Here is a 27,831-nt window from a genome sequence, read left to right on the forward strand (position 1 = left end):
GGTAAAAGGCCTGAACTCACCACAGGCCCCTTCATATGACTTTGTGCTGCAAGACTGTGGCACGTGATGAAATTGTTTTCTTGGCATGCTTTTGCTTCAGTACATAATGACATTGCACCAGTGAGTTAATAACATCATGTCATAATGCAGTAATATAATGTCACCACAGAAATATGCCATTTCCCAGGACAAACACAAAGAAGGGGCAGCTCTATTAGAGCTGAGGGGGTGAAAGAAAGCATACAGCTGCACCGTTTCCATTAAAAGTACAGTATAAGAACCAGCACCCACACATAAATGCATACACACCAGTATCACTGGGAAGAAAGTGTTTCCCATCTTGCCATAGGGGATGTCAAGGATATGTTCAGGGGCAGACAATTGTTTTTTATGGCTCCATTCATGGGTGTTTGACAAAAACCAGCCTACCCCTTATCTATCTTATTAACAGGATTACATTTCAGGGCAATAAAGGTAAACCCACAATACTGGTGAAATGCTAATTGACAACATTTGGTGCTCCTTTTTGAAGCACTGGCAAATATTTTGAATCAAGGCCAGCAGACTACTCTGGTTCTCGGTGGCAATATCCCTTTATTTATTGTCAGGCATGGATAAGGCAGACTATTAAATTACATCAGTGTCCTGGACACCTGCATCCTTACAGGCCTCTTACAAGATGAGGGTTCAAATTTCAGACAGTCTGTGGCCAGTTTAATTTAAAATAGGCCTTAGTTTGGAAATACGATTTACCTTTGTAAGACAGACATTCCCATCATTATATTATAGCACCCAGAGCATTTGCAAGATTTTCCAAATATTAGTCAAAACTACACTAACTCAAGATCAGGCTTTCTATTATACCCCATTCTAATCAGACAAAATTACTACACCCAATAGAAAAGCTGTGATCATTAAAAAAATTAGGAATGACATAAATCCGCTGGGAAAATACTTCTGATACCTTACAGAATCCTTGTCTCTTTATTAACTCCCAGGATAATTTCACAGTCTACATTCAGCAAAGGGGACAAAACTGTCCATTCTGGAAGCCCTACTGGAAAAGTGCTTGGGCAGGGTGATTAATTACCCTTCACTGCAGAACACACTAATATCAATATCAGAAAATCACTGCAGTCATATGTCACATCAAATGGTTACTGGCTGAACTTTGAAAGGATGTAATCAAACCAATTAATGAAAAGAAAATCAAAATGCAAGTATGTGAAGTATTAAATAAAAGTCTACTTTGAAAAACAAGACAAGGTAAAACATTGCAGCTAATTAATTTTAGAGCCAATGCTACTTTCATTCACGTTGTTTCTATCAGGCTGTCAAATGAAGTGAATAATCTGAAGTGCTCTGGGTATCACGTGTGAATATGCAAAGAGGTAGGTACTGGCTGGCTAAGTTGGTCAAAAGTACTTTAGATGCTGTTTTCTTTCTTCTCCTCCCCTTCAAATTTAATACTCCATTTCTCCAACTTTCTGCATTTGTCAAAGCGACAAAAAATAAGGAAAATGAGAAACAAAGGCACATTTGGTTAACAACTCTTATAAATAAGGTTTACAGATCTAAGGGAATTCCAGTAAAACATATTTTCTAAAAACTTCTTGGGACTAATGCTCTTGTTTAGACTATCATCAACCAGAAATAATTTTAAAGTAATATTGTCCCAGTTGTACAGCACGTACAGGTGTGTGAGATTTTAACTATGCATCTCATATGGAAAAAAAAATCAACACTTGTGGTCTTCAAAATATTTATATCCCTTGCGTAGCTTTATAAAGCAAAGCTAAATTGGGGGAGCTATTAGGAGATTGCGGCAATGTTTGCCAGACGCATTTTACTTTAGGTGCTGCACCTGGGTCAGGGCAACCCCCGATATCAATACAGGCTGGGGGATGAAGGGATTGAGAGCCACCTGCGGAGAAGGATCTGGGGGTACTGGTGGACGAAAAGCTGGACGTGAGCCAACAATGTGAGCTTGCAGCCCAGAAGGCCAACCATATCCTGGGTTGCATCAAAAGCAGCGTGGCCAGCAGGTCGAGGGAGGTGATTCTGCCCCTCTACTCCTCTCTGGTGAGACCCCCCCTGCAGTGCTGCGGCCAGCTCTGGGGTCCTCAGCACGGGAAGGACATGGAGCTGTTGAAGCGAGTCCAGAGGAGGGACACAAAAATAATCTGGGGGCTGGAGCACCTCTCCTGTGAGGGACAGGCTGAGAGAGTCGGGGTTGTTCAGCCTGGAGAAGAGAAGGCTGCGGGGAGACCTTATTGCGGCCTTTCAGTACTTAACAGGGGACTATAGGAAGGATGGGGGCAACCTCTTTAGCCTGTGTGACAGGACAAGGGGTGATGGTTTTAAACTAAAGGAGGGTAGATTTAGACTGGATATAAAGAAAAAATTTTTTACAATGAGGGTGGTAAAACACTGGCACAGGTTGCCCAGAGAGGTGGTAGATGCCCCATCCCTGGAAACATTCAAGGTCAGGTTGGACAGGCCTCTGAGAAACCTGATCTAGTTGAAGATGTGCCTGCTCGGAACAGGTGGGTTGGACTAGATGACCTCTAAAGGTCCCTTCCAACCCAAACCATTCTAAGACTGTATGATTCTATGGTGTAGAGAGGTATGGAAAAAACTCCAAGGCATGCTGTGAGAAACATACCAAGAAGACATGACATTGAAACCTCTTCACTAGCGCCGTAATTGCTGCAGATTGGCTGTGGCATATGAGCTTGTTGAGAAGAGACAGGTATCACAGCATTAACTCTCTTTTCGTCTGAGTATCCTGATGGGAGTAACTGTTTCCTGTTTATTTCCTACATTAAATACTGTTACACCCTCCCAATATAAACACTGGTTTTAGAAGAAAGGTTCAGCTTAGTTTATTAAAAAAAGCACTTGTCTTGCAGTGACACTGTTTTTCGTGGGGAAGAGTGTGCCTGGCTTATGTGATGTGGATGGAACTGGGAAGGAATACAGGCTCTTTTGTTTACACTCCACCCTGTAAACCAATGCACAGATGGTTATAATCTTAATGAGAAAATAAACAAGAATGTATATTAGTTACTATTCTTGGTGGAAAAGGCTCTGGAATATCAACTGAACTAGACAAAATTCCTCTTGAAGTGTGGACATGTCATCAGGATGTTACGGGAAGAAAAACCATATTCCTGATGCCATCCATAAATGGGCTACCTGAGGCTGCATAGAGAAGGTGCCTTTCTTTTAGCATCAATATTGTGAAAGGAAAGACAGCTAACAACAGAAGATATGGTCAGGCTGCCAACACAAGCACTATGTTTATCATTCCTGCTGTACGCTTTGTCAGCATTTTTGCCTGCAGTTTGATTTCTGCAATTACAAAACAAGTCTAAATGCCTGAATAGGAGCAGACTTAATGCAATGCAGGCTTGTAGATGTCACTGTAAAAAATAAAACACACAGACAGCTGGCTTTATTCATCCTGTCTCCACTTCAAAAAGAAGCAGAGCAATTTCAAGGGGCAATGTAAGAGGAGGAAGGGAAGGATGTCCCTATCACTGACCCACCCATCTCCCTTCCTTTTTATCATCGAGGAAGCAAAAAAGCTCTTTCAGCACTCTTTGCATCTGATATATGTTCTTAGAAAGGCTGAAGACCTGCAGGGATAAGATTGGTTTTCAAAAGATGAAAAAATAACCTCTGCACAGAAAGATTTTGAAGGAATCCCCACCACCTTATACTTCAAGGACTGTAAAAATGCAGAAATATAATCCAAAGTGCATGTTAAATGCATAAATATTTAAGGAAATTATATCGTATATATTTGTATGAAGAACAGCATACGTTAAGGAGCTTTTCGCATGCTTTTTATTAAATATATGAGGAGGTACCCAAACCATTTACTAATATTATCTGACAAGGTTGAACTTAATCTTCATGCCTGCTAGAACTGGAAAAATACGAACGTATAGTAAGTTGACATTCTGAGGCAGGAAAGCTTTAGAACGCTTTCTGTATGCCTATCTCTAGTAGGCCACATTTTCCTACTGCAAATGAAAACTTTAATGTTGCCAGCCAAGTCTCATTCCTTTTTCTGATAAGCTGTTCCTCAAATATGAATGTAGATTAATCCTCTTTTAATAAGCATTAACTCAGAACAGATAATCAGCATATAAAAATTCCATCAAATCTTCTGTCTACCTTTGGATGATTCTGTCAAATAATTTATCCTCATTTAACAGTTTCAGGAGTTGCACATAAAATGTGCAGCATTCCATAATTCTTCATCTATTTTTAATTTGGTTTTGTTCACTCAGTTTCATGAAATCTTTAATCCCAAGGAGCACTAGTCACTAAATAAGCTTACCTACTCATAACTGAAAATACATATTCACTTTCTTTGCATGACTGATGGCCTAGACACTTGAAAACACCTGAGTACTCGATCAAGTGCGTACTGGCACAACAATGAGTTTGAGGGCACAAGAAAGGTAAGCAGATAAATGAAATCTCTTATTTCTACAAATGGATTCCATGTCTTCATTGTACAAGTCCTTATAACAAAATGTGAAAAGAGAATTGCAACTTCCAGTACAAAATAAACAAATTCTGTTCTGTCATTGTAATATGGCAATGAAACAATTATCTATTATACAAGAAGTGGTCTAATATCTCCTCTGTGCCATCTATCTTTTCTTGTGTCATGTAGGAACCCACAGTGTGTGTTCATACCTATGCCATCTGAATAAAGGGCAACAATAAAAATACAAAAAACCAGTGCAGCAGGACTTTAGCTTTTACAGAAAAAAAGTGAGACCAACCCACCCTCTACATCACAGAGCAGATGACTGAAAAAGGGATCACATTTGTACTTAGTGTCTTTGTGCCAGATTTGATTTTGCTGATAGTATGTCATGGTCCCGAAAATGTATACTTCTCGTACAGCTGCAGATGATGACACTACTACTTACTAGTAGTAATATAAGATAGTTGAAAATCATATGTTTTGTAGTACTGATATTACTGAGAATCAATGCCTGGTGAGTCAGGATGGGGGAAAGGGAAGTGGAGGAATAGTGATGTGCAGAATTGTGGCTCACGAACTACTAGAGTCAGTTCAACTGTAAAAAAAAAAAAAAAAAAAAAAAAGATTTATCTATGATTTTCAATGTCACTTTATTTGTGACCATCTGAGCAATCAATCAGTGCTTATGAAAATGTTCACAAAGAGAGAAAGCTTGATAAATTTGACTCCATCAGTTTTTCTTCTCTGGCACAAATCTTTACCAATTCCATGATATTTGCTGTTTGCACTTCCTCTACACAGAGTGTTACAGTAGTTTAGTCACACAGCAGAAATTTTACCTCTTAGGAGCCTAACAACAGAACACAAATAACAAATAGTCCCAGTGAATGACTCATAATCTGAAAATGACCCGAAAGAACATTTTTAGCAAGTAACTATATAACTGCAGAATCCAGACTTTTAAACAACTGGTTTTAGTGTTTTAAGTTCTATACTTTTACAAATACAACCGAAGAAAAACAAAACAAAAACCATTTGCATCAGAAATGGCTGAAAAAATATTTTTTTGTTTTGTGTCTGAAATAAAGTATATAAATGTTGCACTAACACATTAAGTTCTCTTTATTACACAGTTGAATCTGCATGCTCTGCAACTTTCTGAAGAAAGAATTTAAAGCAGATGTCTGAACAAGAAATGTACACCTTCTAAGATCTAGGTATATTAGGATAAATTCATCATTAGTAAAACTTTATTGGTAGCTGTCTCTGGTGAGATTCTGAAAGCTACATACCACTGTCTAAATATTTAGATTTGAAACCAAACTGTTTATGAATCATAACTTTGAAGGGAACAGCACACAGTTGTCAGTGTCTTCAAACCTCCACAAGCCTAAATATGTTTGTCTAAATGATATTACCAATGGCAAATTCAAATATTAGAGAACTAACAATATTTCTCAGGGAACTCTGGTTATAAAGATAAAAAAACATGGGCTATGTTATTTCATAAGAACAGCAATTTTTATTAAAAATTAATAATTGTTTTGGACTTGACTAATGGATGACTTAGGTTCTCAGTGCCTCCAGAAAGGACTATAGGCCGGGAAATAGAACTATGTGCTGTTATAGTTCTATAAAGTCCCCGAGGTGTCAAAACTGTTTTTAAAAAGCAAATCTGCCAGTGCCTCTGACGTATCCTGGCTGTCCAGCCCATGTGGATCACCTGTACTGAACCACGCACAGTCACTGTGTCTCCAGCACAGTCCTGTGTCCTGCCAAGGTATGCTACAAAGACAACGGAAAAAACTCACAGTTACAGACAGCTGACAGTGGCATAATCATAGGAACCAAATGCAAAGATGCACTATTTCATTTTGGAAAAAATCCTATATTATGCCTCAAAGAAAAGCAAGTAAAACATTTAGGGTAGGATGTGTTGTGCCACAACTTACACTAACTTGAACAAACCTGCCTGGAAGCCAGAGGAGCAATTCCTGAGCCCCCAGAGCTTCTCCACGAGGACACTTCTCCCTCACAATGTCATAGGCCCCTGGGGCAGACCCCACCACCACCTTCACTCATCTGCTTTTTCCTGCTCAGCTAAACACTCAAACTGTGGCTAAAGATAAGCAAGAGCGAGAAAGCAGCTAGCTGAGCATGAGGACCTGCTCAGCAGTGCAGTAGGAAGACTGGCCTCTATCCCATGGATGGCAGAGGGGACAGAAGAGACAGCTTTGGTAAGTGCAACTGAGGGGCCAAGCTACATGCAAAAAACTTTACAGACTTCTGCTGGAAAATGCTGACATTTATCAGCCTTTTCCACTCTAACGCTGAAGTATAATTATTTTTGAGTTTTTGAATCTCGAGCTTAGGTAACAGAGCAGAAGCTAATTATTTGTATTAATTATTACTCTTAATTGTATACTCTATTTTTCCTGGCTATCCATATGTTGACTAAGCTGTTTGCAACCTGCTGTTTCAGCCACACTTCGTTTACTCTCCACATATCTTTAATCCTGCTTACGATAATGGTCTACCGTATGCTATGTTTATTAAAGATATGAAAACTAGGATATCAGCTTTGAATGGGGTAGGCAGAAAAAAAGCAAATGCTTCCATTCCAAAAACGTTGTAAAGGCAATGCGGCAATGCGTGCATCGGTTAATCACTAGATTGCTTGAAGATCTGAACGCCTCACTTGGTAAGGCCAATGCATACGCAACTAACAGCTGAAGTGTAAGAAAGTTCCGTTTCTCCAGTTAGAACTTCTAAAATGTTGGAGATACCTTTTTTTGAGCTTTAAAATCAATATTCAGTTATACACAACTAATGCTTGTTTTTGTTAAGTTAGCTCAAGCATCTTGTGCTGCAAATTACTTTCAAAACTGCCTTATTTCAAGGAGTCAGATGAGTAACAAGTATGCAGAATTATAATGACAGAGACATTAATGGTGGTAGATTTCATGTGCCTGTGGAATCACTAGGAGAATGAATGCTACCTTTTTATCACAGATAGGCAGCATAAATATTTCTCCTTGTATTTGGTTTTAATTCCGCATGTCTCACATGTTCATAAACACTTAGATAGCTAATGTTTGCAATGACATGTTGGTGAGGTAAGAGACAGACTAATGGACAGTACCTGCAGGGGTGAAGGTGAAGGACTGAACTGCAAAACAAGAAAGCAAACACATTGTGAGTTACACACCCTGATAATAAGCGCTAAGTACAGGGCACGAGTTTCCTCTGGAATTTCCTAGTTATGGCTGAATATCATAAGCAGGACATAACAGTTGAGCTTAAAGCACTAACCAGCCAGCAGCCAATGAGAAATGGTGGTTGGAAAGGCGAGCAGTGAATTTTGACAGTCACATTCGAAGACTTCCTCTGTGAACATGCTGTTCTCCAAATTGTAAACATAAGGATGAGTTTTGAAGCATGATCTGTTATGAACTTTCCTTGCTGAAAGCATATACTTTATAATTCTGATGATGGGAATTCTGTGTCATGATGCAATGTTCACATCACACTTAGATGCAGCAAACGTCATGAGAAGGAATGAGTTGCAGGAGACACACTGTTTATAATGACTATTATAATTATTTACAGCTATGCATTTTAAGGTATAAAAGACATTGCTTGCAATTCCTTCTCCCCCCCACCCCCGCCCAACATGTCAACTCCCATACAGGGCTAATAATTTGACTTTTTAAAAAAAGAGTAGTCTTAGCCTGTGTCCAAAGTTTACGTATAGGACTCTTTCCTAAGAAGAATAAAAGTACAGCTGTCTCTTGATATGAAAAATCTTGAGTTCTAGACTGATATTTCATAGGTGTGTGTGATATATATTAGTTTCTCAACTAACACCACCCCACCTCTCAGAGAGTAAAAGTCACTGCCGTTACAGGGAATAAAAAACCACCTTGGCAAAAAGCATAACCTATGAATGATACAGGTCACGTGGTGATGCAAGGTGAGGCTCCACAGAAGCCGAGTCAGTCCAAGAGCTACTGAAAGGGTTTCTCCTCCCTCTGCTTCTACTGCTTGTCTAATTTCTTCTTGGGCTGCCTTGTTTCACTAAGGCAGTGTAAAAATAATCCAGCAGGAAGGATTGAAGGACGACATAGAATAGTTTCCTTCTGGTTTTACTAATAAGCCCAGTCAGGACATTGAGGAGTCTGGTGAGGGCTAACACCAAGGTGAGGAGGCATAGCTCATTTGGCTGCAAGCAGGGAATGAACATTGGTTTTTGGTAAGTTGTTAGAGATGGTCAGCCACTCAGGGAACCTGCGCCCTCAGGTTCACATGTGGTAACTTGTAAATAGAAGAGTACTAGTGTAACTTCGGTGTGATATAATATCAACATTAAATATGCTGCGTCTGCAACTGTGTAAATCTTGCTCAAAAACGAAATGTCTTCTCTTTTAAAATGTTAATAAACACTACAAGAGAACCTACCCCAATATTTGAAGAACAGCTTTTTTGGGGGTTAAATTAGGCTTCAGAGTGACGCATTTTATGGAAATTCACCTGACTTCCTAAAAATCCGTAAGAATCCCAAAGCACAGAATAATACACGAAATGAGCAGGCTGGGGGAGGCAGAAAATATTTTAATTTGGCAAATGTATTTATTTTTCCAAACGTAGTTTTCAAAAACTAATTTGTGACTGAGCAACACATTTGGTGCAAGAGGACATTCTAAGGTGTTTTACCCCCAAGGCAAAACTTTTAATGGCCTCTGTCATGGGTAAATTTTGACCACGCTTCTCTAATACATCACTCTCTTCTCCTCCAACTACAGGTATGGAGTCACAGATTACGTACCTCCTTTCATTTCCCACGGACATAGCTTCAAAGACATGGAAATGCATCGGAATCAGGAAGGAGAAGACCAAATACTCTTTCTAACCTTCCTTGTAAGGGTCTGGTCTAATTCATGTCTGAGCACATAAATGGAGCCAGACTGCTAACAGAGTGCCTTCTGAGCAAGGAGCAAGAGGTACAGTTAATCCTCTTTGTACTTTTTTATGCTAGATGTGCTGGAGATGTAAAAATAAAGACTGTCTTATGATAATGATGAAAAGTGGTACTGAGCAATGCATTTAAAGCTTCTCATACACTAGCATTTTCACAGCATACATTTAAAACAAGCATACAAAATTCACCCAGGCCACCTTTGCTGTAAGTTCAACATGTTTTTTAAGTAGGTTTAACAACACTTATTCTCTTTGTGATAGAACCTGACGAGATAGCAATTGACAGTTACTGTTCTTACCTGCATAATTGCTGAGCCCCTTCCTCTTCTTTCTGCGCCAGTACAGCCAGATGCTGAAACCCATCAGAATTACCCAACATGCACCACCGATGCCAGCTATAAAGGCAGGCTGTTTGACAACATCGGTGATTTGCTCAGTTATGCTGTTGTTATTTTCAGTGATGACAACTTCATTACGACCTCCTGCACAAAATAAAAGGTAGACCATTGTTATTATGGATTCTGTAATACAGACAGGAACCAAGTACTGCAAATTAAATTTTTTTAAAAACCCCAGTAATGTACTTCAAAAGAATTATCCACAGTAGGAGAGCTTTAATGAGTACCAATGCACACCTGAAAACCAATGTTTCGAGAAAGTAAATCCATAATCCATTGCGATTTTGCAAACATATGTTTGAAAAGATAGCTCTATGGCACTCTCCCAAGTAATCTAAGAGATGACAGTCCGGAGGCTTTTTTTTTAGCAATATGCATGTTTGTTGGTTTGTTTTTTACATAGATATAGACAGACTACAATGATGAGAAAATGGATCATAGGAAACCAATCAAAGAAAATAAATCAAGCAATCAATAAATGGCTTTTTCCAAATGAGAAATCCAAATACAAAATATACTACAACATCTAAAGACAGTTCCTTCTCTCATTGTTATCAGCATGCCAAAAATCCTTACTTAACTCATTTGGTTTTGCTGCATGCTAGAGTTTCCAAATTTAAAATAAAAAATATCTACTTTTAGCTGGGGCAAAGATGCATTTTCCAACAATTATTTTGTGGGGAAAACAATCGATACAGATCCTAAGTGCACCAGCTTTGACAAAAAAGCAGAAAATCGTGTAGCTAGCTGTAAGCTCTAAACAATCACAGCAACAGATGCTATTTTTTTCACCTAGAATAGGCACGAACAACCCTTAACATCAACCTATAAGAAATAATTATGATGTGGAAGACCAATTAAAGCGACATGCATCAAAAAATACCCTTTAGGATCTTAAATTGTGCATATTACATTAGAAAACTGTAAATTTCAGTAGATGCTCCCATTGGTTTTTTTCCTCTTTTTTTCTCTAAAAGGGAACTTTTCTAAAAGGAGAAACTTGGCATCTGGTTTGAAAACAAATGCTCATAAAAATGTGAAAGGAAATTCAGGAAATGCTAAAGTATATCGTTCTAGGGTCAACACTTTCCTGTTTCAATCCTTCCCTTGTCAACAATGGTTAGCTTTAAAATCAGGAAATGCAGAACATATTTTTCTGCAAAAAGTATGAATATTGATTATAAGTACATTTGATAGAAACTGTCCACATCTGCAGTTTTGAAATTGGTAAAAGAATTATCCATCATTTCCCGTAAAAGCATTTATATAGCTCAGTCCTTGAAATGTTTATGCACTATTATCAGATGTCTGTATGCATGCTGAAGAGCTGCAAGGGTAGTTACTCTACTGAGACAAAAAAGATGCAAGTACTATGATTCTTAATTATGAGAGTCTATCTCGCACACATAAATGTAGTAGAATACGGCAATAAAACACTGAAATGGTCATTCTGAGGAAATTATTAAACGTATTGTAGCATTATGCCTTGCTGTGAAAACATACATATTCCTCTTCACTAATTCAGCAACGGTTAAATTTACCGCTCACTTCTTTCAACAGAACAGCCCCAGTGTCAGCACACTGGCTTCAGCCTAAAGCAAACAAGGTCGTTGGCTAAAGCGGATGCGAGAAGTCTGACGCTTCCAGTTTTATTTCCACGGACACCTCCTTGCAGCAGACCCAGAGTTTACACCAGTCAAGTTGCGAATGAGGGTCCCTCCCAGAGGGTCTGTCGTGCTGAGCGTACCTTCTGTGCCCCAGCCTGCCCCCTACCGCGGGGACCAGCTCTGCCCCAGCGCTGCCCCTGTCAGGATGCAGCCTCAGGCCCTACCTTGTGTTCAGAGCTGGACTGAGTTACTCAGGAAGAAATGCGATGCACTGCATTACATCGCTATCATGCTGTTAATGATCTCGGTGATTTTATTAAGCTTTCTCTCTTTCAGCACCATGTCAATATTTAGTAATGATGACCGTCTGCTTTTGCAAACAGACTGTTGAAAGTGTGCTAGAGCTTGGCTTGCTTTCAGTAGTTCTGTGCAAGAAACAAAACAGGCTCCCTGCAAAAAAAAATAGGTCGCACAGAAGGACGCTGACAGACCATGCCTGCTAATGTAGAAAAAGGCTGTACACCAGTACTGGTATCATGCACCAGTCTATACTGGCCATGCTGGTAAGCTTTACTAGCATCAGGGCCTGGCAGCTGCAGCTGTCCTTTCCCATACTCTCCTATTTTGTCTGGCCCCTGCCAAAGGCCTGATGGTTTCCAGCCCTGATGCAGTAAGAGAAAATAAAACTCAGTGAGCACCTGTGACAAGGAAAAGAAAGGCGGCAGCAGTGGCTTTTTTATCGGATTTTCCCCTTTTTTTTCTGCCCACTGAACCAATCCATAGGTGCACCCCAGTGCTGAAAGAGGAAGTGCTGAGCGTAAAACTAATAGAAAGAGGCACTCTGTGGCATGCTCTCCCAGGCACACAATTGATTTTTTAGTAGAAATCAGCATGGGAGTTGTTGTTGCTCTAATTGCCATTAACTTTCAGTTAATTTCTGTGCCCTTTGGAGGTGAGGTAAAAGCAGCAGGATGGTGAGGAAACAGGTAATGTCGGTGCTGCTGTGGAGGCAACCACGCTGCCATGGAGAAGAGTGGGCAGGGAAGCGCTTCAGAGACACTGGCTTCGGGAGCAGATGCTGCTGGACTTAGGAAAAGAACAACTGCTTCCTGCTAAAGCCTCCAAAAAGTCTGAAGATCCCGTTTTCTTCTCTAAGGTCAGAAACCAGTCTTTTGAGAATAAAGGATGTGAGACCAAACTGCAGAGAGCCTGAGGGGAGCTTTCAGCAGACTTTACACTCTGCCTCTTTTCTAGGGGAAGGTGTAATCTGTCTCCGAATAACCTCCTAAAGTTTGCAGTCTGGCTGTTTGCTCTTACCCTTCAGTGCCTAGCAATTACAACTGCAAAAGTAATAATTCATTTAAATGTCAAAATAACATATGCTTTGTGAATTCGATGACTGAAAAAGAAATGGATACAGATGAATGTTACCCAGTGACGTTTGATAAAATTAATATAATCATTGGGGTTTGGGAAAACAAATTACATTAATTTTGCATTTCTTTATATAATATTTAAGCAGAAGTAATAAATATGTCATCCAAGGTAGCAGTGTACTATTTCATATACTGCAGGTGTTTCTGTAACAATGCTGTCAGTTCAACTAATTAGAGCACAGACAAGGGAAGTGTGCGACCTGTAACGCTCCATTGTTCCTGAAGACAAAAACATAATGAAATATAATGTCTTCCTCCCATTGGAGAGTAATGAAGAACAAAACTAATTTGTCGGACCAAAAATTAATTAGACACATCAGATTTGATTGTACCTATTACTGTGAAAGTTTGCAGCTGTTCCTCATATTATTATGCCAATGATGGAATGTAAGAGTGAACAGGCCAACTGATGAAGAGAAATAATAGCTATACCATTAACCAACATTGCTCTTATCTCTAATTTTATTTCTGGGTTTCAAAGTGTAATTTTTTAGCATATCAATAGTGATCATAAAAATGTTATTCTTGATTCTCTTTTGAGTCTTCCATAAAATTTCTTAGCATCCTGCTTGAAGCATGGGCCCAGGATTCCTCTAACAGTAACACAATTTCTAACTGAAGAAATAATATACTTTCTACTGCTCCATATTGTCCCGGTTTTACTTTCTGGATTGCCACAGGTCTGTTATCTAGAATTGGTCTGGGAAGTCAGCAGTTGATTATCCACCACAAAAATCAGTTAATTTCAGAAAAATACTCCTTCCTTAAAGAACATATCCTATATTTATGAATAACATCTTTCTGTTTGTACACTGGACTCTGTATTTAATGACAATGAAAGTCATAGTTTAGAACACGGCTTGACTTTTCTGCATCACTGGCCTCCTCTCTCCGTAATTCAGCATTTCTGCTGTTATTCATTCTGTTTGCAAGCTGTTAACTAGTACAGCTAAGCACCAGGCCATATAGTACTCCATTATAATACAATCACTTAATAATGTTTTCCCATTCATTATGATGTTTTGAGGTTTATTCATTAGCTCGTGTTTAATCCGTTTAATTATTTTTGGAATTTACCTAAAAAATTAATTTTCCTATTTTATGTTCTTGATTCTCAGTCAAACATCAAGTGGTACCGACTCAAATTTTCCAGAAATGGTATCACTTAAACACTGTTACCTTTATCAAGGAAATTTATAGTCTGAGAAGTAACTGCCAGCAATGCATAAGAAATGGAAGAATGGGGCCTAAAGCAAAGGCAGACACAGAGCATACAAGTAATAACCACATCCGGCTTTGGGCTCCCATGAGGGAAAACAGAAATGAGAACAGAAACACAACCCAAACAGGAAAGACTCTCCTTTACTTTTCATGCAAAGGACTCTTAAACGTGCAAAGATGTCACCAGACAGACTTGAAACAGATATTGTGGGATCATTTAAGGAACAAATAAATATCACTGGAAGTTCAACGGTGCAAAATTAAGTCTCTAAAGGCCAAACGACTTTTTTCTCTTTCATACTTTATTTGCGGCCTAACATCCCTTTCCTCCTTCCTGCAACAACACAGATCTCTCCACATTTAACTCTTGATTAGTCATCTTTTGTAAGGAAAAAGTCTGGAGGAAGAGCTATACCCAGATGCCAGGCTGAGCATTCTGGGAGTCATCCAGCAAAGCACTTTGGTGAAAATTTAACTCACAACACGTCAAGTGACACAAGGCCACTCACGTGCTTAAAATACAAAACACTTTAGTGATTTGCTGGAACAGGCCCAGTGTTTAGTGCCTAGCTAGATGGACTCCCTCGTGCAATAAGAAAAAGAAGTCCTACTGGAAGCGAATGCAATGACAGACTAGTCTCACAACATCAGTTATTTACACAGAGGTCCAAAATTCAGGCCTATTAGACGACAGGTTTCTTGCATTTTTAAAAATCAATTTCTTGCTTTCAGTTCTAGAAAACTCTTTGGCATTTCTGTGACTGCCTTTTTCTAAAACCAGTGCTACCTTCACCTCCACTTTTACATCACCTTCTCTAGTGACAATATATTCAAAGCTGACATAGCCAATTTCTGTTTTGATGCATAGGGAACCTGAATATCATTGGACATTTAAGCAATGCTTAGGGGACGGCCTTTTCTAAAGGTCTACACATAACAGAACAGTACATGTTTGGGACATTACACTGACAATTTTTCTAGAAAAAAATATTAGTACATGTTTGGGACATTGCATTGACAATATTTTCTAGAAAAAAAATATTTGTGGGGGATGATTTTGCAAGGAACTTAGCACTGTTTGACACATCCTTGAACTGAAGCAAGGCAGCAGTAAAAAACAGAGACAGGAGCGTGGGAATGCCAAGAAGAATTTAAGTAAGCACAAACAAATGAGGTAGCGTAAATAGAACAGCTTATGAGAATGTAGCATAAAGCGCGTGCTTAGAGCTAGCTGACGAATAACAGAAATTGTTTGAGCGCGTGATCGCATGAGAAATGTGTCGAAAAGATATATAAGCAGTGAAAAGCTGACAATAAAGGTCTTCTGCAGAACATCTGTCAGGAGTCTGTGCCATTCATCCCTGCAAATATTTAATAACAACAAAAGACCCACAAAAAGCCAAAGGCCCATTTAAGTAATAACTACATTAAATTATACAGATAAAAGCAACAAAATTCTGGTATTATGCACTCAAAAGAGATGCTGCTGTGCACAGCTCAATTCAGTTTTGCTAAATATGGCTACTTCTCCTATTCTTACTCTTCCCATATTGTTCCTGCCTTTATATTTTATACTTGAGAAGAACTTCAGAAAAAACAGAATCTGTGTTTCCCTCAGGTCAGGAAATTAATTCAGCATGGAAACCACTACTAAGAAACAGTCATTTCAAAGCCAGGTATGATAATACTACCTTTGCTCTCTATTTGGACTAGAGGCCACTTATTCTTTGACAGAGGAAGCTTGTCTGCTTGGGATACCTGAGAAACACTGACTTCAAATATTCAGAAAACCAACTATAAATAGTGCCTTAGGCACCAACGGTATGAGTAAGGCAATATTACAGTCATCTGAACAGGAGGAGAAGGGAGCTTGAGCTGTTAGTTCCGTAAATCTGTCAACCTGCAGAAGTGGTAAATTCATTTTTAAAAAAATCAGTTTCACTAGGTAATCTGCATTTTCTCGGAAGTCTCAGGATCACGTTTCCCTCCATTGGCTGTGAAAACTCTGCACAAAGACAAGACGTGTCAGCAGGCAGTGGGACATTAAAAGCGAACTAACTAGCTCTATTAAAATCTTGCCTTTTGCTCCATGGATTTTTATGCTTCCAGGAGTGATGTATGAAAGCATTTCTGAAAGTCGAAACAAAACAACAAAACAACAAAACAGACAATCACTTACCAATTATTATGGGTTGTGGCTCACTTTTTACTCCCACACCTGCACTGGTGCTTGCAGCAACTTCCACACGGTACTGAATACCTGGATATAGGCCACCTATTACTACAGATCGAATGGCTGCATCTACTGTTTTGTTGATATGAAATCGAGTCTCATTACCTAGGCACCAGATCTGGGACAAAAGTTGATGTGTTAAAAAATATGAAATTCTTCGTACTCATAGACAATCGCGCATAGATATGACATATCAAGGTATTGCATGACAAACACTTATTTTGGACTCCTTAACAATGTTACTGTCCAGGAGTAGCTGGAATTGGGATGATTTAGCTCAGCGAGCTGTCCCAGATTAGCATAGGACCAAGCCAGCTGCAAAGACTGCTTGCAAGTACCTCTGTGGACTCTGGCTCTCCATGGAGTGCAAATTCTGTGGTTACACTTCTTAGGAGCACAGACCAGAATCATTCAAGTGAAAACGAGGCATTAACCATCAATTCAAATCTTGTTCAGTAATGTGATTACCACCAAACCTTTCCCGAAAAAAGCCCACCTATTTCATTCTTAATTTCCCACTGAATAGCAAAAGAACACCAGATAATACAAGCACAGGTTGAAACACTTCTTAAAGTACTAAAGAAGAAACAATCTTCGAAATTCTTTTCAACTGCACAACAAGGATGTGTGAAGTCTCTGAAATGGAATAAGTACAAACTCACTTTTTACTGCTGCTTTTGTGATTACTTACATTGTTCAGGAATCCAGATATCAGTTCCTTACTCAATTACTCTCTAATTAAACAGAAAAAACAGTCTATAATCTCAACTGGCATTTTGTCATGAGAATGGTCTACGATTTTAGAGTGTTATGTCTCCCTCTTCCATTTTTCCATAGGCTTTTCGCAAGAAGTTTCAAAACACAGACCTTTTAGGGATTCTTCTTCAGCTAATGTTATCTGCATACACTGTTTCTGTATTATTAAAGAAAGCATTTACTACCACTCGGGAAAATCAATGCATAAAGATATCACATGTACACTACAATATACTATAATAGCAGAAGAAAGCACTATTAGTGGAACCACTATCAGCAACCAGCTGATGTGTCTAAGCAACAGCAATGCTTTCTTTACCCTTATTTTTAACCCTGCTCAGTGTTTTAGCACACGTTATCTTTTTTTCCTGTGAGACACTGAGGAAGATTTGGAGGGCAGAAGAAACCTGTGTTCTCCTAAGCTCAAGTAGACCTTATTTGCAGGCCAGAATGCATTAGTGTGAGAAACTACTGCATTCATTCTTTCACTCCATGTTTGTCCTTTTTCTTAGGTTATAGCAGCTATGAGATGCCCTTAATTTAAGGCATTAAATTTCTAAATTAATTTACAGGCACTCTGATGCTTGAAGTGGAATCACCAAATCTACATTCAATTTGTTAGAAAATGTACTGTGAAACCTCGGCGGTCATTTTATACTCAAGGAAGTATTAGACTCTCTGCAATACATTCACTGTAGTGAGCTCACTAATCAGGCAGCCACCTAATCTAACACAGAAGGGATGTAATAGGTAGTGACTCTAGCTGTTTTTATAAACAGCCTAGAGGTCTGAGCACTCACCTGGAACATGGCTTTTATTAACCATCAGCTCACTTTGTTTCATATCTACATATTTTGTGGTTTAGGAGTGTGCTTTACTTATTTGCCTGTAAGCCCTTGATGGTTAATATTGACTTATACTGGAGTCAGTATCAAGATTAATTAAGCCAAAAGATAATTATTAATTGATATGAAAATGAGATCAATAAAATACTGGGATTAATAAATCTTGATATTGACTAAAATCAAAGCAAAAGAAGTGCTATGCTAAACATAAATATTGTAAGCATTTACTGCATCCCTCTGACTAAGCAATAAACTGAGAGAGGTTGAACCATCAGTTGATTTAAAAGTCAAGCACTTTCTCCCTTCTTGATGCTGTGTTCTCTCAAGATGCAGCAGAGGAAAGAAAATCACATTTTTTTATGTGAAATAAACTGCATCTCCCACTTCCGCCCCTTGTGGGACTGTCAAGAAAGCTGCCCTGCGTTATTTCAATTAAAAATTTCACATTGGGTATACATAATGTATCAGCCACAGCAAACAGTGTGTTCCATGGTCACAAGCCTGTGACAGTACTGGACCTTGCTTGATCATTTTCTCCATAGTCCTCCACTCCAATAACACAATGCACTATTTCCATGTTGTGAAAATACTCTTGTGCAAAAGTGAGCTTAGTGGGGGATTACAGACTACAACAAAATTTAAAATGATATATAAGGAGTGGATACTTTGAGCCACCATAGCAACACAGAGGAGAAAATACAACCAATGCAGGCCACTCTCACATAACAAACTCTGGATATAGTAGTGGTGTTCCACCTGTTCCTCAGAGCAAACCACCTAGCACTTCCAAGTTGTGAGTCTTGACAGACGTAGTACTCGGAATTGTGTTCCCCCAGAGCCACGGTCCTTGACTTTGACCCTTTAGTGTTAGGATTAGCATTTTTGCACGGGAGTGAAGAGGTATCTTTCCTGTCAGCTTTTCTGCCACACTGAAGGCACTCTAAGACAAGGATGTTACTGCCTGTCTTAAGAGTGCAAAAGCCCTTAATAAAAAAAAAAGACAACCTCTTCTTCTTGTTGCACAACAGGGAAAAGCAAGAAAGAGAAGCACTCTCTTCCAGATCTAGCTCATGGCATTTTTGCTTTTACTATTACAGTAGTACTGCTTAAATTTTTTTTTAAAATCCGTAAGCAGCCAGTCCTCTTTGTCCATATAATTACATGGGCAGCTGTAAATTCTGTCAGAATCTAAATCCATAAACAGCACTGTAATTCAAGTAGGCTGTTTCCTTAAACACACAACCCTTCCGTTAGACATTGTTTCTACCTTATACTCCTGGATGACTCCATTTTGGTGATCTGGAGGGGGAGGATCCCAGGAGATGCTGATGCTTGTGCTGTTGTGGTTTCCAACTGTCAGGACAGTAACAGCCTGAGGAGGAGCACTTGGAGCTACACCAAGGAGAGGGAACAAACAGAAGCAAGACATTAATCCATTTGCTAGAGCACAAATTTTGCTGAAACAGTGTAAGAGCAAGCAGACAGCATACAAAGCTCACACTCCCTGCAGGCCTAGGTACACACATTTTGTTAGGCAGTGACAATTTTGAAAAACGCCTTTCTGAAGAGAAGCATAGAACTGAATGACAATGTGGAATTTGTGGCTATAGAGAATCGATACAAATCACTCCAAATTTAATTATATTTAGAAGTTTTTAAGTTAGAATCTGAATTACTCTCACACTTGCATTTGTTTTCCATAATATGCATGAATAGCTATGGGTATACCAACTAAGTCATAATGTGAGGCAGCTTCACCTGGCCTGAGAAGTGTTTTGATTCTTCTTTCCCCACATGGTCTAATAATAATGTGAGCAGCAGACATTTAAGGATTTTGTTTGTTTCCTATTTGTTCTCCAGGAAGACATTAACTTAACAGGCTTCAACATAAAACGTTGCAACTCCTAGGTGGAAAAGAGTTAAAGTGTTCAGGGCTTTACATCAAATGCCAGAGAACAGGGAGAGGTGCTAAGTTAGGTCAGATATATATTTATGTCCTCTTTTCCCTAGGCAAATTGCGTTCTCTTCAGAGTCCTGTTCAGTTCAACCATTCACAGCTGTTTGGCTGGTCACTGCATATCAAGGCCATATCTACAAGACAACCGCTTGCCAGCCCTGCTACGTCGGCGAGAAGTGTGAAAAAAAAATCATAGCTGTTAGTGATCAGAGCTATGCTGGCAAAGCCCCTCTTGCAGCTACACCAGCAGCAGGGTGCTTTTGTTGGCTCAGGACATGTTGTTTGGGAAGTGGTGCAGCAGCTCGGCTACAGAAAAGTCCCCTCTGTGAGCATCTGCTGCATCTCCACGCGGGGGCTCTCCCACCATAGACATAGCTGCCACGGCAGAGGGCTGTGGCATATGTCCTGCCTCAGCCACTTAAATCTTCTTGCGGTCACCCCTCTCCCCTCCCTTACTTCTAGGCAAGTGTTGATACTCCACTGCAGTGGCAAGCAAAGGCATCAAAGTCGAGTGCATTATATGAAGGTATAGTGCCTGGGGAAAAAAATTGTTGATAACAGCTGTGCTGAACTGGTTCTAGGATCCATCTGGTCCATTTATCCCAGTACATCTATCCAGTTTTCAACAAAACTAATAGTAAGAGGCTAAGAAAGTGTGAACTAATAAAACAAGCATATAGTGATACCTCTCCAGGACAATTTTCCAATTCACAGAAGCCTGTTGCTTAGACACTTTTTGTTCCAGGGTGATGCCTTTGTGTTTAGTAACTCCTTACGGAATTTTTCTTCCACGTATTTGTCAATGCCTTTAATATGATCTTAAAACGTTTAATATGAAATATGGAAGCTTATTTTGAAGACTTACAGTAGACCTTGTACAAGAACCTAAAATATTTATCACTCCCCCCTGCTCCAATTTCAAATCTAGACAGCCCTCTGGTTTTTGGCATCTCATTTTGTGTGTCACAGCTCCCTGACTCCAGTCCCCGGTCTAGAGAATTCCTATCCAGGGAGGACTCCTTCACTGCTAAGCTCTATGGCGACAGGACTCTAGCCTTATCTTTAACAGATATTCTTCACTGCATGAACACCCTTGGACCACGCTTCTCGGAAAAGCAAAGAGACACTGGCATCTTTGTATTAAAGTCTGGCAGGTTTAACAGAACTAAACACAGCCACACATACCAGGAGTATTCAAGTTTCCTGAGTCAATTCAGATTTCCTTATTGTTCCCCATGGCCTCTTTGAGACTGGCTGTGTTCCCACTTCAGATACTCCTCAGCACTTGACCTGGCACAGGCTCAAGGAGCTGAGCCCAAATCCTTACCCTGATAACCCTGAAGAGTTGGAGTAGCCTGTTGCAGGAATCACACAACTTAAAACTAGGCTATCAGAGGTGGGGACAAGGGACCATACAAGATCACATCAGAAAAAAAGAGTTTTTAGAGGAAAAATTACACATGTATTATTGTCCTGTGAAGCTGCACATTTTGACAACTACATTTTCAGATGCTGGTTCAGCTGCAAATCAAATAGTGCTTGGTTAGAGTCCTGTGACCTTGAATGATGCAGAGGAACAGTGTACTAGAGGGGAGAAGTGGAGCTGTATTGTGGACAATCTGACTCTTAGCCAGCTCAAGTGAAGCATGGAAGGGTGGCCTTGGGCTACTCCTTGCAATCGTGCAAAGCATAAAATTAGTGAAAGCAATAGTTGCATTGTGTATGTTATTACAAGTGAAATAATTTGCCACACAGGAAAGAAATTAGCATTTTTAAAGTCTTCAAGTTATTCAATAACAGCAAAACCATGAATAAATATATGTGAGCTATATTAATTAGAACAACATTTTACAAAAAATAATAAAAATGGCAAAGCTTAACACCGTATAACCCATTTTTGTTTTTAAGTACAACGGAGCAACTTGCTGAAGTGTATTTACTTTCACTCTCAAACACACAGGGCATTCAGAAATATAATTTCTGATATACACATACCTGGAAACACAGAGAGATAGAGTAAATGCTAAAGAAATGTAAAATTAATACCATATTCTACTATTGAAAGAAAAACATACTGTATTGATTTGTCTTTGCATTTAAACTGCATGAATAGTCCAGTTAATATTTTACCAGTGTGTGTGTTGTTTTTTTTTTAAAGTTTTTTGGTAAGTTTGAAGAAAAATTAAAATTGCAGCTGATGAATGCACCTGAAAGTATCATCTTAAGAGCTGCACTAATGCAAGAAGGAATTGACAGACAGCAGTTCATAAAAACTAAGGAGACTTCCATTACTGACTGTCATATTTCTCTGGTGACAAACAATATGCAGGACAAATACTACTTCACAAAGTTATTCCAAAAGAGATTTAAAACAGTGGATATAATTGGAAAAAAAAATCATCTATCTTCAGAGCAAGTGTGAAAGAAATAGTGAAAATTACAAAATAAGATACTTTATTTAGCTCCTTTTCATGTATCTATACACACATATGTATATAACAGTTCTGCTTCCTCTCTCTGATAATATCACTCTGTAAGCTGGCACCATGATATAAATTAAGCCACTTGTCTGACACCACTGCAGTTATTAAATAGACCACATTGAAAAATAACATTTTTAAAACCGTTTTCTCATTTCCCTTGCTGCTGGCTTGTGGAGAACACCTTGTCTGCTTCTTGACAGGTCAATTATTCCAGTGCTCAGCTTCTTCTTACAGATATGAAAGAACCCAAATCGCTGCTCATCTTTTCCAGATGCAGCCAAACAGAATTCCATTTGTTACCTTCACAAGGCCAAAGAGGCAGGAGATGGATGGATACTGAACTGTGACAAATGTCTGATCTAGAGGAAAAGTCTAACTGCAGCAAAATTGATTTTTGGAGGAAGGCCTCCGAAGTAACGTTGCATGTAAAATTCAATCCAGCAGAAAGCTGCCGGTACCTTTTGGTCATACTTTGCCTTTACCAGGGCTATTTGTTTTGATGTCGCAAAAAAATTCCAATGCACGTATCACTCTTCCAAATTATTTTCTAAAAATAGTATAGTTGACATTTTTAAAAAGTCAAATCTAAAAAAGCTCACTTTCGAAATGGAATCACAGGCGACACAGCAAGTGGGATACCTTTAAATAGACTGCCATCTTTCTTCATTGGATGAGAAGCAAACCACTGTCATTAAACATTTAGTTGATGTTATTTTTGAAAAATATGAACACCAATATAATTACAAAGATAATATGAGGAATTAAAGGAAATATCTGTAGAATTGCATCTACTGAAGGTCTTAATTTTCTCATGGAAGTACTTAACTTTATCACCCAAGCAAGAAGAAGAATTATTTACAGGGGCTGACATTTATCTGGTGATAATACTACGTGTTATAGCCCGATGTGGTTTTTTTTTTGAGAAAGAAACTTGTAAACAGACTCCTTGAAGGTTATATTAATCTACAAAGCAGATCCTAGGCTGAGGGTTATATATATCTGTAGGCAAGAAAAGTTTTCAAAAATCTTCACTATGTGGAAAGTTATTCCACATGAACAAAGTGGCCTTTAAAGTAGGAAATTACCTGACAGGCTCGCTGGGAGCTGGGGTTTATAAAAGAAAATGTCATTCCTCAAGTATTTTATAGAAATAGACAGGAGGTACAAAATCTTCTCTCTTTTTCAGCAGTTCTTAATTTACCTTTAGCAAGAGACAGTTAGATGAACTAAATAAGCAACAAAAATGAATTGAAACTGGACAAGAAGAACATCTGCTAGTGAGGGGACAAAATCCTCCATTTTAACTCTAGAAAAGCAATTTCACCTGTAGAAAGCTTTGTTCAATTTTCTTTTTTTTTTTAAAGCTTTGTTCAGACTGCTGCAAAGATATTCTTTACCAGCTGATATAGGCTTTATAGTCTGAACAAAGAAATGGGAACCATAAAGTCCCAAATTCTAAATAAGACTTGAACGATGCCTTCCTACATGCTTTCTCTACATGTTGCAGGACACCGAATTTCCTCATTTATGAAGTACGAATGGCAACCAAGTTATCTTCAGAATTACTCACTTGTTGGGCAATAATCATAAGAAATAGAAGAGAAAAGCAAGTAATAAGCAAGTCTGTTCTAGAATTAAAAAGTACTTGGCAATCAGCACTAAATTAAACCTCAGGACACTACTGTAAGTTATTAAGATGCATCTTCAATAGGAAAGAAAACCCACTGAAACCATATGAGCATTTTGAAACTTCACCAGTATTTTTTTCCCTTGCTTTGAAAGAAACCAATGAAACAGAGAGAAGAGGAACCCTCATTGTTTAGATCATCCTTCGACTTTTACAGGAGAGGTTCTCCAGGCAAATGTTGCATTAGATAGGTAGAAAGATAAGTTTCTTGGACATTTCTAAGAGAAAAAGATAAAAATTACTTATATCTCACCTCATCCCTTTACTTTTCAATAAAAAAGCAGTTGTGGAGTCCATATATTTTAGCAAAACTATATACCATGCTACATGCTATCGATATGCTACTGGACATGCTATACCATGCTACATGCTATTGGACGCTTTGAGGAGTCATCTGGACAGGGTGCTGGGCCATCTTGTCTAGACTGCGCTCTTCCTAGAAAGGTTGGACTAGACGATCCCTGAGGTCCCTTCCAGCCTGGGATTCTGTGATATAAATGCTTGTGCATTTCAGTGGTGTAAACTGTTTACTATGTCTGCATCCTGCATGTTTCACAGAGGCTTGAAATGTACTTAAGAAAATCCTCTGAAGGACTAAATAGGGCAGTTTCATGAATGGTGTGCTAGCAGAAACAATAAAGTGGCACGCCCTTGAGCCTAGAGTTCTTTCAGACTAGTTAAATGTCTGTCCTTCACTAGTCCCCATTTCCCAACCAAACTGTTCATCTACATTACTACCCATTCGGAAGGATATGCTTAATATAAACACTCATCTCTAAAAGGTTTAATTTCTTAGTTTTATTTTCAAAGTGCAGACCAAAGTCTTTTATTGCAGCAACACTGGCTGTAAAAGAACAGCTGCAGTGCACATATTTGGAAGACCCAAAGCCACCTCTATATTAGAAGGATGTATCAGCCAGAAGAATACAGGACCGGCCCAGTGCTTTGTCATGGAATGCTTCAGTACGAAACTGAATATTACATCAAATTCTAATGCCAACCCTACATCTAACAAACAGAAATCGTGTGGAAGAAATAAAGCTGAACACAGGCATACACACAATAACCAAAATGGTCACCCTTGGTTTCCCCTCCAGTGCTAGGCATGGAAGCCTGTTGCTTTTCTGACCATTTTACTAACCTTCCTCTGTGGTACGAGCAGACTTAGATTCACTGTCCATTCCTTGGAATTCATTGAAATAAGGGCGAACTTTAATTTCATAAGCGACCCCCTTTTTCAAGCCGACGAGGACAGCGCTGCGCTCAGTTGGGACTTTGACCTCCAAATTCTGCCATACAGCTGGAGAAGGTAGGCCAGACGTTTGGCGATACATTACTCGGTAGCCCTGAATAAACTGGGATTGGCGGTCAACCTAGAAATGGCATTAAATAATACATAAGCAAACATATGAAAGCAATGAAACTGTATAAAAAGAAAACAAAACATTTGCCTAGCATATTTTTGTCCTCATGAAAAAGAGAAAATTAACAGTTTTTTAAGATGCTGAATTTAAAAGTGAAACTGCCTTCTTGTAAGTCACTGTTGGTTAATTGTCTCTAAAGAATATTCTTCTCACATTACTAGTTATAGAATATTTCTTTCTATTTTATTTTCTCCAGCTCTATATATCATGACAAATACCACCTTAAATCATAAAACAAGGCCCCACCCCTGCAACAAATCATGAAAAGAGAACTTTGGCATAATGCTTACTGCATGCAAACTCATTAAGCACATCTTGGCTACTGATGTGCTGAAATACAAGAAGAAAAGAAAAACAAATTTTTTTCAGAAAAGGACAAGTCTTTGAAGATACCCTACATGCTTTCAGCTAGTCCATTATTTGGCTCACAGCTCATCTTTTCATGAGATGCTCAGGAAAGTAAAATAAACATAAGACAGATGCAGAGAAAACAACTTCCAAGGACATCTGTTGTTTCTTGCAGTCACAGTCTAAGCAGTCTCTTTGCATCCTGGGGTTGTGATGCTCTCAGGCCATCAGATGGAGACGGAATGTTGGTTTTGGTTTATATTTTATATGTTGCAAGGCAAGCACAATCCAAGATTGGACTATACCTAGAAGTTTAACAATTCTAACCTGTCATAGCTATAAATAGTATTTTTATTTGAAGGAAAAACTTTAAATGTGTTTTATCTTTGAGAGGTTGCATGCATTTTTTCTCTTGGGGGAAAAAAAGGCACAAAATAATGATTTAAGCTATTATCATGTTTGCATGAATTTTGCCTAAAAAACCAGTCAAAACAATTTGATGGATAAAACCAGACCAAACCCAGCTGCTTCTGTAGCCGTCAAAGAGCCAAAGGAAGTGCAGCACAAATAACAAGACTATACGACTATCTGTTTGGTAAATCTCTGGGTTATAAGTAAGATTCAACAAGTAGGATTTCTTTTCTGTTCTTGACAATTTGCTACCTCAAAGATTTTTCAGAATTTGAGATACATTTGTTTGACTTCTCTTAAGAATATGTGAATTTAAGGCTGAAAACGCAAATGAGGTTCTATTATGCTTCTATAATTTTGTTACAGTTTATTGAGTCATTCAGAGGGGACATAGAATCTTAGACATTAAAAATCAGGGCAAGCAAGAAGAAAGCTTTATTTATGAGAGCAAAGCAGAAATGTCTTTCATCAAAACTGTCACTGTTAAAAACCTCGCAACATATGTTACAACAACATTAAGCTTGCATTTTATAAACTTCACTACATTCACTTTAAGTGAATTTATGCACTGAAAGAGGGATATAACTCACAATAATAGCTTGTTAATACCGAAAGAATCAAGCTGTGTTTTTAAGAAGAACATTAAGCAGCTGTTTCCAGATGAAGGGAGTCTGTAAATCAGAGTAAATTGTTTTCATCCATGTTTGACTTTCATTAACTAAATGTTTTACGGACATAAAGACTTTACGAACCTCATGTTTACCACAAAATTCAGCAAGAAAAACGCTTTCATGCACTTTGTAATACAGATTCTCAACTTAAATTACAATATAAGGCTATGATGTTTAATAATCAAATACTGAGTTTGATTCCCGCGTAACTTCTAAGTTAGAAGCTATGTTGAAAGACAGCATAACTTCATTAGAACTTTCCATTTTAACTTTGCTGTGCTTTTAAGCTCTACTGAGTGCTGCCTAGTGGAGAACATCTGAAAATTCAGAACTGAGTAGGCTGAACAGTAACTGTGTGGCCACAGAACAGTATGGAAACTGTTTTGTACGGCACGGTAGAAACACAAGTGCACCCACCAACTCACTGAGAAGAACTGGACCCCTAGAGTACACCTACAGTATTCTAATTTTGAGACCATCACACTTTCACATCTATTTGTATAGGTAATATACAAATCGTTCGTACACCTCTTTTCCTCCTAGACTTCTAAGTTCCTAACAAAAGACTAAACAATGAAAGGAATACGAAAACAGAACACGGTGGTACAATAAGGTCGTCATGTATATGGGTGCTATAAACTAGCTTGATTTGAGGCTCACATGAGTTTTACAGAGTTTTCAATTATAAGTTTGATTACAACAGAGCTGGATGATCTGCCCAAATTGCAGATTATTGACAGTGATTCCATTGTTCAGGGTTTGGGAGGGTACTTACAAAAGAAAATACTATGCATTTTTACTGTTTTCTGTAAACATCCAATTGCATTCGGTATCAGGGAGAGGATACGAAGCTATCTCTCACACCCA

The 27,831-nt window shown here is 38.7% G+C and overlaps 1 protein-coding gene across 9 annotated transcripts in view; it reads right to left on the reverse strand.

The window, feature by feature from the left end:
• ROBO2 (roundabout guidance receptor 2) overlaps nucleotides 1-27,831 on the reverse strand; it is a 464,996-nt gene that overhangs the window by 51,691 nt on the left and 385,474 nt on the right. For all 9 annotated transcript variants that reach the window (XM_064469834.1, XM_064469806.1, XM_064469815.1 and 6 more), the window contains 4 exons: nucleotides 25,252-25,483; nucleotides 19,251-19,375; nucleotides 16,329-16,500; nucleotides 9,787-9,969 (listed from right to left, as the gene is read on the reverse strand). In XM_064469834.1, coding sequence (XP_064325904.1) covers nucleotides 9,787-9,969; nucleotides 16,329-16,500; nucleotides 19,251-19,375; nucleotides 25,252-25,483 — 712 coding nt within the window. The remainder of the gene's footprint in view (nucleotides 1-9,786; nucleotides 9,970-16,328; nucleotides 16,501-19,250; nucleotides 19,376-25,251; nucleotides 25,484-27,831) is intronic.

This window comes from Phalacrocorax carbo, chromosome 1 (genome assembly GCF_963921805.1).
Source record: "Phalacrocorax carbo chromosome 1, bPhaCar2.1, whole genome shotgun sequence".
Lineage (NCBI taxonomy): Eukaryota > Metazoa > Chordata > Aves > Suliformes > Phalacrocoracidae > Phalacrocorax > Phalacrocorax carbo.